This window comes from Cynara cardunculus (genome assembly GCF_001531365.2).
Source record: "Cynara cardunculus var. scolymus isolate 2C chromosome LG 3, CcrdV1, whole genome shotgun sequence".
NCBI classification, from domain to species: domain Eukaryota; kingdom Viridiplantae; phylum Streptophyta; class Magnoliopsida; order Asterales; family Asteraceae; genus Cynara; species Cynara cardunculus.
In genome coordinates, this window is record NC_037530.1 from 4,510,228 (window position 1) to 4,525,191 (window position 14,964).

The 14,964-nt window shown below is 29.7% G+C and overlaps 1 protein-coding gene across 1 annotated transcript; it reads right to left on the bottom strand.

Annotated features, from left to right (window-relative positions):
- Positions 1–7,643: 7,643 nt before the first annotated feature.
- LOC112508651 lies at positions 7,644–8,604 on the bottom strand. The gene is given in 2 exon segments (XM_025113329.1): positions 7,644–7,853; positions 8,521–8,604. Coding segments are annotated over 2 exon segments (270 nt in total). The 3' UTR covers positions 7,644–7,667.
- Between the last annotated feature and the right edge of the window lie 6,360 nt (positions 8,605–14,964).

The following is a 14,964-nucleotide window of genomic DNA, read 5'->3' on the forward strand; positions in this document are numbered from 1 at the left end:
TATATATATATATATATATATATATATATATGAAATTAAAAAATACATGTAAAAGAGTTTCATACTACGAAATATATACATTATAAAACAATACCTTAAATTTTAGTCTTAAATAAATCAAAAGAATATGAAACAATATTTTAAGATTGGTATCTATTTGTGGTTCTCACATTACTAATGTTATTGGCTATATATTTATTTGAGAAATGTCAAATATATGAGAAATAAAGAAGTAATCATAGTCTTCCGTTAAAAAATGAATAGTCAAGATTTAAGGGCTAATTGTGTAGCACCAGATAATTTGGTCGCATGGTAACAACTATGCGGAAGATAAATGAATAGTTTCGTAACTAAACATTTCTACTAGCAGACTAAAACTGAAACAACTTTTTTCCCAGGTTTATAGCTTATGCTTTCTCATATCAGCCTTCTCACTTTGATAATCGTTTGAAAATATTTCAGCTTGAAAACGAGGATTAGACCAAAAGGTCTGGTGAAATCCTTGTAAGCCACCATGTAAAAACAAACACCAGATTTAACATCATTTCATAAATCATATGCTAAAAATGAATCCAGACTCAAAAGACCACATTCTCACCCGATTAACTATATACAGTGGGAACCTAGCTCCAGTTACACACACCTGTGACTTCACACACTAGCTACAGCCTGGCAGTCCCTTATGCAATGTGAAACGTATTCAAAAGGATGCACACTCTTATGGGACCGTTGCGCAAGTCACCGATCCACAAACACCACCAAAGCTTTCATGCACAATAAGCATCAATGAAATATTATGCGTGCATATTCAACAATCCACACTTCACAAACTACGAGCAGTATAAACATATAACACATGCTTGTAAAATCATTGATAAATATTTCTTAAAACAATATATTGTCAAGCATTTATCGTATTTCAGTAAATAGTATAAGAGAACTCATTTTACATCCGGCACTCGACATCAAACTTAACGACTAGAAATCTTGAACCGAACACCTTAATGATAAATATCCATTGAATCATCTCTACTTTCTTCGCATTCTATTGGTGTACAATGTAAAGTGAATTAAGAGACTCTCATGATATAGTGCAAAATAAAATATATTTTTTTGGTAATTGTTTAAAATGAAATTAAGGCGTTGAATGGTTAAGGAAAGTTCATGATACAAAATCATTCAGATGGTTTTAGAACCATTAAGAGACACGTTTTTCTTTCCAAACAATATTCACTTCTTAATGAAACTATTAAGAAGTAAACAAAGATTTTATTCAAAACATATTTTTCAAACTACATTTAAATATTACATCATCACAGTTTATTTTTATTAAATCATACGTCAAATTGATATTATATTCATTTCAATATAAAAAAATATTTAACACATGCTTATTTCATCTAAAAATATATTATTTATTCATATATATCCACTACGTATCTACACTATATTATAAAGTATTTGACAAAAACTCTTAAAACAATTTTGTATGCATGAAGTATTGTTTATTGATACATATTACTTAAAATTCAAAATTACAAGTAAATTGTACGAAAATATAACTTATTAAAGCTTCATGTTTCAATTCGTGTAACTAACTGCAGACAAACATAATCTAAATTCTAGAGGATAAACATCTCATTTTAGATATAAAAAATCTAAAATATAATTAGGATAATCATTAAATTATAACAAAATATTTAATTATTATCTTTATAAAAAATATATTATTAAACTAAAATAAAAAAAATTAAAGAAATACATTAAAAAAATAGTTAGTTTGATATTAATATCAATATTTTTTTGTCAATATGATATCTTCATATTTATATTTCATTCAAAAATAAAAAAGTTATCATTTTCTCAAAACCACATAAAATCATATTATAACATTGACTGAGACAAAAAAAACACGAAACATTAAAATCGAAATATATATTATTAAATTATACGAATACCCTTTTAGTTTTCTAAAAGAGTAATCGCGCAATGCAGCGAGACACATCTCGATTTTAATGTTCTATTTTATTATATGTCTCTGTCGATGTTATAACACGCTTTTATGTGTTTTTAAGAAAACAATAATGATTTTATTTTTGAATAAAGATATAAATTTGAAGATATCATAATAAATTTGAAAAAAAAAATATATCAATGTTAATATCAAATCAACTATTTAAAAGTTTTAATTTTTTTATGTAAATTCTTTAAATTTTTTATTATAATTTAATTTAAGTTTAATAATGAAATAATTTATTTTTAATTTAATAATATAACATTTTATAAGAATAAAAATTCAGTATTCTATTAGAACTCAATGATTATCCTGTATTTGATTATATTTATCTGCAGTTAATTACACGAATTCAAATATGGAGCTTTAATAAGTTGTACTTACGCACAATCTACTTGTAATCTTGAGTTTTAAGTAATATACATTAATAAACAGTAATTTACGCATAAAAATTGTTTTTAAATTTTTTTATCAAATATTTTATAAATATAATATAGATTAAACCCCATTCAAAAGAAGTTGCAAGTCATAATAACTTCTTTACAAATATTTAATACATCAAAATATTAACAGTTATAGTATAAATATTACATTAATTGAAGTTGAAAACAAATAAACAAGAACGTATTGTAACCAAAAAATTCAACCTTAACACCGTCCAAACCTTGTAAAACTCCGTCCTCATTGGCTCTCATTTCTTTAAACGCACTCCAGGGTCCCACCACTTGAATTGACCACACCACGTGTACGATGCACAATAGCCCACGACTCTCTCACTTAATTATATTAATCACATAATTATTGAAGCATCTTATTTTAATCATCATTATTGCCTTTTAATTAATTTAAATATTTCAGTTCTTTTTTTTCTCCACCAACACCATTTTTATATTCAATGTGCCTCAACCGACCCTCTTATGTCATCTTCGCATCTCTTTTTCAATTTTTTATTTTATGAAAATTACAATTTAATTTATAAATTATTTTATTTGGATTTGTAAAATTAGCATTGTTGCATTCCGTTTATCGTTTACAACCTTATAAGAACGGGTTCACTTAAGAACATGTTGTTTTCGTGATACTATTTTTTTACATTTGAAACTTCACATCAAAACGTTGTGAAGGTAAAAAAAATCTGAATATTCACAACAAAAATATTATAAAGTTTCAAATGTAAAAAATTGTCTCACTTTTCAAACTGGAATTATTTTAATTAATTTCATTTAAAATATTGTGATTTGAATTTACATTTATAAAAACCCAAAATGGCATGATAGGATGCGATGCATGATGGTTGTGTCCATGGAGACCATAAACCATGCCATGATGCTTCCGGATGACATGTGATGTTCCATCATATGGACGTGTGGGCTCCACACATGATGGGTGCAAGTGGACAGAGATCTCCACAAGATATAAAACTTTGCCGAGGGTAGGCCACGTGGCGAGTTGGATGGATCTCAGCCATTAAAAATATACACACACAACATTAGATACATATTTTTTGTATCTAAAGCTTCAGTGTTATTGGACACAAATAACGAGTGATCGTAGACCAAGTCGTTTCAATACGACTGTCCTTCTTGTCGTTCTGGACGTTTCTAGCCTTTGAAAATTAAAATACTTTTTTTACAAAAACACCCCTTGATCTTTTTGATACATCATTTAAGGAACCCTAAGTTATAATGAATGTCATTAAAACCCCTTATTCGGTATGATTATTGAATAGAGGTATACAACCATTGTTAGTGATGTGCATCGAACCACCAAAATGGACCACTCTGAGTCGAGTACGCTTGAGCACAGTAACATGTACATCATCAATGTGTCAGAACGAACAATCAGATTCATTTTAGTGTTTTTATTACAAATTAAGGACGATAGTTAACTTTATATTATGACCCAAAAAAATGTGTTCACTTTAAAAAATGTGCATGTATAATTAGTTATATGAATAATGTGCATGTTTAAAATTTGTAAAATATAACAGTTTAGATGCCACTTCTGAGAAAATCTTTCGAGGTTTTTAAAATACTGTAAGATTCCAAAAACTGCTAATTTGGGAAATACTATTTTTGACATTGTTAGAGGCAAAAATTAGGAGAATGGCCATATCACAATAAGTTATACTTTTATAGCATGTGGGATGTTCTTTCTTTAAAAAAAACAAGCAAAGTATTATGATTGTCATAAGTAATACAGAAATTCCACTTCACTTCACTTGTAACGGTATGTTAAAGTTTTGGATTCGTTTCACTTTTAGCTCAAATTATTATGTTAACGTCATGAATCTTTTCAACCAATCATAATCAATCTTAGTATTAGGTTATATTATATCTAAGAATTTAATGTAAATGGTATATGCGTAAAATTTTTTTAACTCTTATATCATTAATTGAGAGTTACAAGATCCATAAAATCCCATGATTTTTGCATTTTTAATAGTGATCTTTCATTGTTAATATTTATAAATTTGTGATTGGTAGAGGAGATCCGTCATTAAAATGTTTGTTATCGTTCAAGCAATTATGGATAAAGACATTGGAAGACAACATTGATAAGGTTAAAATTATTTATGGTGACAATCGGCGTTCGAGATCGGGAAGTGAAATAAATAATCAAAACGAGTGTCTTGGTAATTACGAACACAAATTGACATATATGACACAAATTGACATATATACACCCATATGAACACAAATTGACATATATGAACAATTGTACTAATTAGAAACACAAATTGAACATATATGTAAACACTTGTGATAATTACGAATACAAATTGACATATATGAACATTTGTGGCAATTATGAACACAAATTGAACATATATGTGGACACTTGTGGCAATTATGAACAAAAAATTTAACATATATGAACACAATTAAACATATACGATTTTTACTGTTTGTAACCGATGCTATTGATTTGCACCTCCTCTTTTACATAAATACCCTTGAGCTACTATGTTCACATATGTTTGTGAGATTATAAGGTACTAAATTAAATCTATAATACAATTAATCACAACCCTATATTTTAAAAATCAATGGCCATGATTAGTTCATAGAGTTAACACAATAATTTAGGTTACTTTTTGGGAACTTTTGTAAGCATGTTATCTTTTGTGTTGATTGGTTTTCAAAAGTAAAGGGACTAATCAAAGAACTTATGAAAGTAGAGGGACTCTTCATGGCTTATCATTAATAATTAAGGGTGTCTCCGTAAAAATAATAAAAATAAATTAAGAGGTAAAAATATCTTTTCCTTTTAAAATGATTGGCAGCAAGTAGGCAGATATTTATGCGCTGCCCGCAACACCGCCCATCTGTATGGATCTTAAGAAAAGTAATTCCCTTAACGGGCAGCCACTACCCCTTTTACCTTATCTTTTTTAATCGTAATTTACACGTTACGTGTTTCCAACCAAAATATTTAAATAATAATAATAAATAATATTATTTAATGTACTAAACCATTAATCTATATAGGTTGGGTTTCGATAAGAAAGAGAGTTAAAGTGAGAAATGTAAAAAAAAAATTCACCACTGAATGCAGATTAGGATGAGATGCACTGATATGCAATGAATCAATCCATATATGAAGCGTGATTTATGGGTAGGTTTGAGATTAAAGCTGATCAAGGGTCCGGATCGATTTTTTTTTCTCATCTTGATTTTCCTTCTCACACGATTGTTCGCCTAATCTGTATATATAATTGTAAAAGTTGAATTTAATATTAATATTTGATTACGGAAACCTACTTTATTAACCTCCATTTTTTAGTGTTTTGGTGTTGTGTTGAAGATAAAAACACCTATGTTTTAGTGTTTTTAGTGTTGGGTTGAAGATGGTCTAAATGCATCTTTATTTTTATTTTTTTTATTAACCTGGATATCAAACCCGCTATGCGAGCCGACTAATCTCAGGACGACCACCTGTTTTGCACATAGCCCGGAGTCTCCGCATTTGAACCTCCGTGGCCACAAGAGGATTTTTGTTTCTCCTTGGATTTGAACTTGAGACCCTCAGACACTTTTGACCTTTAGAGTCAAGCTCAATCAGACACCACCATTGTATAATTTCATTTCTTTTTTGTTTCTCCTTGGATTTTTTTTATGTCAAAGACCTTCCAGCCTAGTGGTAAAGACTTGGGCATGACATAGTCATGAACCCGAGTTCGAGCCCTAGGAGGGAAGTGTTGGCGACATTTAAATGAGACCGTGTTTAGCCTCCAAATTTGCCGGGGATTAGTCGGGCTTTGGCCCGGACACCCTTACAAAAAAAAGGATTTACTTTTTATATTCTTAATGTATAATTTAACCTAATTCTTATATTAAATAATATATATATATGACATCACTTTTAAAATTACATGAGTTTTTTTTTTAAATTGTCACAACTCACAAGTTTATTTGCTTTTTTAAGTTTCGATAAAGAATCATGTGTTAGCATTTTGGTAACCAATATAAAGCGGTAATGTAAAGATATATGGTTCTAATAATGTTGTTTTAGTTAAAATATGTTAAAGAAATTAGAATTTGAAAAAATCATAATTAAATCGAATTATGTTAGATATGATATTTAAAATGTGTTGTATAAATTTCATAGAATTGTAGACGAATTGACAAATGAAATTGGATTCCATGGTAAACCAATAGAATGATAAGACTTTTAAATAAAAACAGTTTACAGAGAGTCCATTGTAATTCAATTCCATCTGTTTTGCAAACTAAACAGATGATAACAGTTAAACCATCGAATTTGTAATTCTAATTTCATTAGTCTTTCAAAGCAAACCGCCCCCAGAGGTCTCAGTTGTTGGGTTGGATTCCGATGAGAATGAAAGTTAAGGTGAGAAGCGTAAAAAGAAATCTACACTTTCGGATACACATTAGGATGAGATGCACCGAATCAATTCCCATATTAAAGCACGATTTATGAGTGGGTTTGAGATTAAAGATGATCAATGATCTAGAATCCCTTCTTACACATCTCACCTTAACTTTCCTTTTCACACAATTTTTCACCTTCGGTTGTTTTACTTCATGAGATTATTTTGCTTTTACTAAAATTGATTGAGATTTTTATAATGTTCTTTGAGATAAATAAAATAAATATAATTAATTTTTAATTTTTAATTAATAATTAGAATATATTTATTGAGTATATACAAATAAAATTGTTATGCATTACAAAACTAGTTGGGTCCCAAATATTTGGAATCGTTTGCTTTGATTTGATACTATGTTTTCAACATTCCATGATAGCGTGAGGTGAAAAATCAAACCAAACGCCAAAGGGTATTTGGCCAAGAATGTTTCTACATATATTTTAATTTTGTTATGAATTCTAAGTTTTATTCGAGTTTTATGCCGCTGAACTCAGAAAAGTTGATCGAATCGACAAGAATTTTAAACAAAACGACTTTTTTGTTTTTACACCAAAAGATACATTTATACATTGAAAGGAATCATAAACATATCCGATTCGTTTGTGAAACCTTTGTAACTATCGTTAGGAGCAAATATACGTGGTATGTCGAGTACAGATCTGTGACAGGCTAACCCTTTTTTATGTGTCGTTTTCCCAAACAAGTTTTGCTCATATGGGTTGTTAGGTGCTTTCGTCGTTTACTAGAAGGAAAAAGGACTCATCCTTTGTTGCATCTGGCGCGAGATGATAAAGAGAGAGCTTCGTCTATCGATGAACAGCGGATTGACGGAGCTCTTGGCATTGCTTGGTTTTTCTCTCATTTCCTATTGACGAATTCCGACCCTTTTGTTAGAAATTTCTTCGTCCGTACCGAACCGTTTGCAGAAAATAATTTTTTGTTATTCTAGTGCATTACTTCAAAAGTTGTTTCTCATACCCGTGTATATCCTGATTTAAAATATTGGATATGTCATTACTACCATACAACATTGATGAAAGGTCGCGGTTAATGTATCTTTAGCTGTTTTACTAAACGAACAGGGGTAGAGGGTTGGAGTATGTTGATTGGAACATGAAAGCATTCAAAAGGGTCAAAGTTGATTGACGAGGTAATGTAGGTGATTGTGATGATTGCATGCTGGCGAGACACACAAAAACAGTATATCAAAACATATATAGAATGCCATCGAATAAAAATAGCTGATATGAGCTGACCATGAGACAAGGCACACTTGGGTGAGAGTGAAGTAAAGTAAGAGTGAAGTTAGATAATGACATGATGTGAATATAGAAAGTGAGATTGATAAGGAAATTGCTATTTCCTCGTATAAGTCGATTAACCTAAAATATGTATAAACCAATTAATCTGTATTATTATCCAAAACCAGATAAAAATGCTATATGCATACAAATATATAGTTTTGTATTTAATTTTGTTTTGATTAAAATCTATAACATGATTACTTATTTTGTTACGACTTTCATCAAAAACCGAGATATTTATTAGATTCGTAGTTTGAGAATAATGTGAAAATGACGCATAAATCTTATCCACTTTGCATATTGTGTGCCTCTTCTAGTTTGGCAAGTTGTGAAACACAATATTGTGGCCAATATCTACTGCCTCCCACCACCTTAACAACTTGCTTTACCATTTGTCTCCAATCATAATCAACAACAATTAGAATGGAAACCACAAGGTGGTGTCTGATTGGTTTGAGCTTGGCTCTAAAGGTCAAAAATGTTAGAAGATCCTATGTTCAAATCTAAGGAGGAACAAAAATCCCTTTGTGGCCATGAAGGTTCAAATGCGGTGACTCCGGGTTATCTGCAAGCAGGTGGTCATCCTGGGATTAGTCGGCTCGCATAACGGGTTGGATATCCAGATTAATAAAAAAAACAATTACAATGGAATTACAATGGTAAATTTTGACAATAAAAATATCAACAACTTAATTAGAGTATGAGTTATATGATTGAGTTGAACTATAATTAAACCTTAAAATTACGAGTTTTAATGATTAAACAGTGTAATCAGCCATAATTATAAAAGCAAAAAATGAGTAAAAGAAATATGCGGAAAATAAATGGCACGTATCAGGTGTTGACGTGGAAAATCCGAAAGTACATGGGAAAAATCGTGGGTGACTGCGATCAACGTTCCACTAAGTTCAATAAAAATAAACAACAATGTCGATTACAGATAGATTTCCTTCAGCCACCTCTAGTAATTGGATAAGCTCAAAGAAAGTAAAAATGCTCTCTTTTCTTGTCTTTTGTGTTCCTCCTCTTTGATTCTAGGTCGACTATCCTTCTTATGGGCCTTCTTCTATTTTCTTTTTGCTGGTTTTGGGACCCTGAGTATCTCATCCTTTGATTAATTCAGCTCTCATGCTTCCAACAGTCGACTCTCTCTACTTCTGAGTTAGCTGCTGGTCTAAATCGTGTCATGACAAACTATTAGGGGTAGTAACCTTCGTGGGCTGGGCGGAATAAATTGCAACCCCTAACTGCTCATTTGGTGTAGATGAGCGAAATTGCCCCTAAAAACATCATATAAAATTAATCTTCATAATTTGTACGTGTTTTTTAAATTCATATCCCAAACAATTAAGGGGGCGCTTGGTTCGTCGGAATCCGTCGGAATCTGATGATATTGGAATAGTCAATTTCGTTTACCAAATTCCATTCCAATGTTTGGTTACCTATAGAATGGAATTGAATTCCAAAGATTTCCAAATTTGAGGAATTCACCATTCCTTACCAAATCTGATGATTGAATTCCATTCCATCCAAAAGTGTTTAAATGAACAAATCCCCTTCTGCTCCTATTAGACCCTAGTCGCTGCTTATTGCTTGGATGCTATCTATAAACACTTGTTGGTAACAATATTTATATATGAGTATTTGATGTTCAACATGAATGGTTTGGTTTATGGTTGGTTGAATTTTTTTTTATGTTTTATGTTTATATATATATTTCAATAAATGATAAACATTTTTCTTCCTCATTAAATGTTAATTTTATATTGTTATTTGTATTTTAAAAAAATAAAAAAAAAATATCGAAGTAAGGGTATTTTTGTCTTTTTTATTATTCCATTTCAATTATGTTGCAAACCAAACAAACATATTCAAATTCATTAGACAGATTAAGTTTCATTCATGTCAACCAAACACATGGTCAAACCTGATAACATTCCATTTCAATTTCCCAAATTCCAATTCTTTTGATTGATTCCATTTCTTTACAAATCATTTTTCGAACCAAACGCTCCCTAAGTATTTAATTTATTACCATGATCTTAATATTAAAAATTAAAAAAAAAAAACATTTACGTGGGTTTGGAACTACTCTCTTTTGAAAAGCCACTTTCCCACTCTTTCGCCTTCTAAAGTTGTCACTCACACATACAAGTCTTAAACATATAAATATCGTTATATTGGAGTGATGGCGTCACTATTTGACCAAATTATATCATTAGTTTTGTTAATCACCATTAGCAAATATCTATTACTTTTTATAAACAATTTACATATTAATTAATGCACATCTTATTAAAGTGTATTTATAAAAGTAATACTTACATATATAAAATTCTAACTATAAATATATGGAATCAAAATCACAAGCATCCAAGCAAGGTTTGAATTAAAAATTTGTCTTATAAAATAACTATTTTTTTATTAACCTAGATATCCAACCCGTTATTTGAACCAACTAATCCCAGGGCGACCATCTGCTTTGCAGATAGCCCGGAGTCACCGCATTTGAACCTCCGTGGCCACAAGGGGATTTTTATTTCTCTTTGGATTTGAACCTGAGACCTTCTAGTACTTTTGACTTTTTTTTTGGGTAATCATAGGTTTCCGGTTCAGCTTTATACATAACTGACTCACTTCCAAATGACCATCACGAAGTCGTCACATGTGAACCTCAATGAACACGATTACACGAGTTTTGACGTCGTCTGGAGTCATCAAGATGAACCTCTAAATTGGCATACTTTCATTATATATATATATATATATATATATATTTTTTTTTTTTTTGAATTTTGACTTTTACTTATGTTTGACATCTCCATTAATATATAATTTCAAATGTAAAAAAGATAAATAATAGCCTTATTATGATAGGGTGGAATAAAATTTATAGAGTCAACCACATTTATTGTCCACTTAAAACAAGTGGTGGTTGGTTGGGTGGAAGGTGATTTTGCACCAAGAGAATAAAAAGTCAAAAGTAAAAAGTCAACAAGCATTAGCTCCCACCTTAAGTGAACCTATGAATCCCTAATCCTACAACATTTTCAACATAAATAATATATATTTTACTTATAAACTATTAATGATCTGACACAAAAATTAGGTTTAACAATTACTAATCATTATAAATACAGTTGTAGATGATTATAAACTATACAAAACTTCTAAAAAATACTTACAACGTTTTATTTAACGATAATGTTTAATAATAGTTTTGAAAATTTGTTATTTTTTTATATGATGGTTTTTTTTATTAACCTGGATATCCAATCTGCTAAGCGAACCGATTAATCCTAGGACGACCACCTGCTTTGCAGATAGCTCGGAGTCAACACATATGAATCTTTATGGCCACAAGGGGATTTTTATTCCTATTTGGATTTGAACCTGAGACCTCTTGGTACTTTTGATCTTTGGAGTCAAGCTCAAACCAATCAGGCACCACCCTTGTGGTTTACATGATGATTTTTTTGCTTCATTTATTTTATAACTACGATTATTTTTTTATTACATGCTTTTATGATTTGATATAATCATCATTCTATTAGAATAACTTTTTTCGTGTTCGTTAAAAATCGATAAATAACAACTTATTTATTTATTTATTTTTGTAGTGCACAACTGTACATGCTTGGATTTGTGCTACTTTTTGCTTTGGAGGTGGGGTGGTAATTATGCTGTGATTTATCGTCTTAAGTAAAGTATTTTACTTAAAAGATTTAATAATATTTAAATTATTTGCTTGAGAAAAATGTCAATGTTTATCATGGTTTGACTTAAGTAAAGTATTTTACTTAAAAGATTTAATAATATTAAACATTGTATATATTGACATGATGGGGTTGACTAATATAGTTAAGTATAAAAAACATTAAGATATAATGGGTCTCACGAAAACAGACGGGTCTTACGTGATCTCAAGTATATATATATATATATACTATATTATAAAACATTTGACAAAAACTCTTAAAAACCACTTTTTATGCGTAAAATACTGTTTATTAATGCATATTACTTAAAATTCAAGATTACAAGTAGATTGTACGTAAGTACAACTTATTAAAGATTCATATCTGAATTCGTGTAACTAACTGCAGATAAACATAATCAAATACATGATAAACATCTTATTTTAAATATAAAAAATCTAAATATAATTAGGATAATCATTAAGTTCTAACATAATACTGAATTATTATCTTTATTAAATGTTATATTATTAAACCAAAAATAAATTATTTCATAATTAAACTTAAATTAAATTATAATAAAAAGATTTAAAGAAATTACATAAAAAATTAAAACTTGTAAATAATTGATTTGATATATATATTTTTTAAATTTTTATGATATCTTCAAATTTATATCTTATTAAAAAATAAAATCATTATTGCTTTCTTAAAAATATATAAAATCGTATTATAAAATATAACATTAAAATGAAGATGTGTCTCGCTGCATTGCGCGAGTATTCTTCTAGTGTATATATATGAATAGAAAAAAAAAAAAATTAGTAAATCAAAATTGAATAAAATTATTTTACTAAATCAAAATATGTATATTCATTTTGTATCTTTTTGTTAAATAAAAGGTTGCGTGTCTTAATTTATCACGTTTTTTTATAATGGTAAAGACAAAGGCATAATGAAATGAAAAAAAATCAATGTTATTGTCAGTAACATGGACACCATTTATGGTTGAAATTTGTACGACTTCCTTTTTTCCAGATGTTTTGATACCATTCCTTGACAAATTTCAACTTGTTAGTATCAGAAGTATAAATCATCAACACTAGATTCCTTTGCCATTAATCGTCTTTGTTCAATCACAAACCCGCATAGGCATTAGTTACAACTTTCAGCATTACGTCGTTGATGGTGCATGTAGTCATCAGCTAGAGTGATGGTTCTGTTGGATGATGTACATAATGGTTTTAGTATCCTGACTATTTTAATGGTGCTAGAAAGCTCGTAGTTGGATATCTTTTACTGAGTATACTTGAATAATCTGAACTTCTTTTTGCAAACAAATATTATTTTGGTTGAAGCAAGAAAGATCAGAAAGAGGCAACCAAAAACTACAAAGATAACAATGGCTGACGATGGTGGCTGGTGGTTTTGACCATCTACAGATACGTTGCTTTTATTTTTATTTTTAATGGAACTTTGAATAGGGTCTGAAATAGGAATATCATATGGGTGTTTTTTCGTCCGGGTAATAAATAATAATTGTTAATAGGGTAATTTTTTTAGGATTTGAGCTTGGCTCCAAAGGTCAAAAGTACCAGGAGGTCTCAGGTTCAAATCAAAGGAGGAATAAAAATCCCCTTGTGGCCACGGAGGTTCAAATGCCGTGACTCCGGACTATCTGCAAAGCATGTGGTCACCCTAGGATTAGTCGACTCGCATAACAAGTTGGATATCCAGGTTAATAAAAAAAATAAAAAATTACGATTTATGTTTGTTCACTCCTAACAAAGAAATGGAATAGTTTCATGGCGTTATAGTCGTAAAGCACTTTTGGCAGCCATAATAAACATTTCATATAAATTGGAAATAAGATGTCAGAAATGCGGTTATTTTATTACGATTTGACGATGCTAGATAGTTTTTGGACAATATAGTAATAATGATACACAATTTTACTTTCTAAAATAACATATAATTTTGTTCAAAAAAAATAAAAATAAATAACAGATAATTTTTGTTTCAATTTTTTTTTGTAAAAGTTTGGGTATATACAAACATATTAAACATTTAATAATAGCTAATAAGATTGATTGAATTGTATAAGCTCAATTTTGTTAAACGAAAAAACCGTAATACAAGAACTCGGAAGATTCATCATGCAAAACACGGAAAATCAAAAAAGAAAAGGAAAACGACACGAAAGAGGAAGAGATCTAATGAGATTGGACCGAACAACCCAATAACTTACTCCACAAAACCAAAGGGCCTTTGACCTAGCGGTATTGTAGTCTTTGGCCTCCTAGGAGATCAGAAGTTCAAACCTCAACAAATGTGAAGAGAATGTGTGAGTTTATTTGTCGCATTAGCCGTATATAAATATTATATACTTTTAAAGAAAATCTTAACCCACCAGATTGCAACACCAATTCATCTAAGAATAATTGAAATCTTTTGCATGATTAGAAAAGCAATGATACAGTAATAGCTGGATATCGAAAGCCAAATCAGAATATAAGATAATCTCATCAAAAAACATTGCTTTATTACGAAAACTCCAAATCACATACATGATAAGATTTAGGATCATGTGAGACAAAAAAATTTTCATGAGACCCGTAAGACCAATTCTCAACCTTTGGATTAGATCTACAATCTGAACATTAATAATCACAAAATTGTCACGAGACTTCTCAATAATTAAAAAATTGTCACCGTGCAACTTTAAACCATTAGATCATTAGCTTATAAAGTTGATCAATGAACATACATTGGTCTTACGGGTCTCACGAAAAACCCTTGGTGTCACGTAACCCCAACCCTACATGATAATCCATAAAACTACTAGTCGAAATCTTTTTAAAGAAGATAGGATTAAAGATTGATCTTCTATACGGAAAAAAATCGAAATTAAATTTTTAAAATTCAAAATCATACAAATTAGAAATTTAAACGGTCAGGATTACAAGTTGAAAAGATAAATTAAAATTTTAAAATTCAAAATCATACAAATTAGAAATTTGAAAGGTCAGGATTACAAGTTGAAAAGATCTCAGC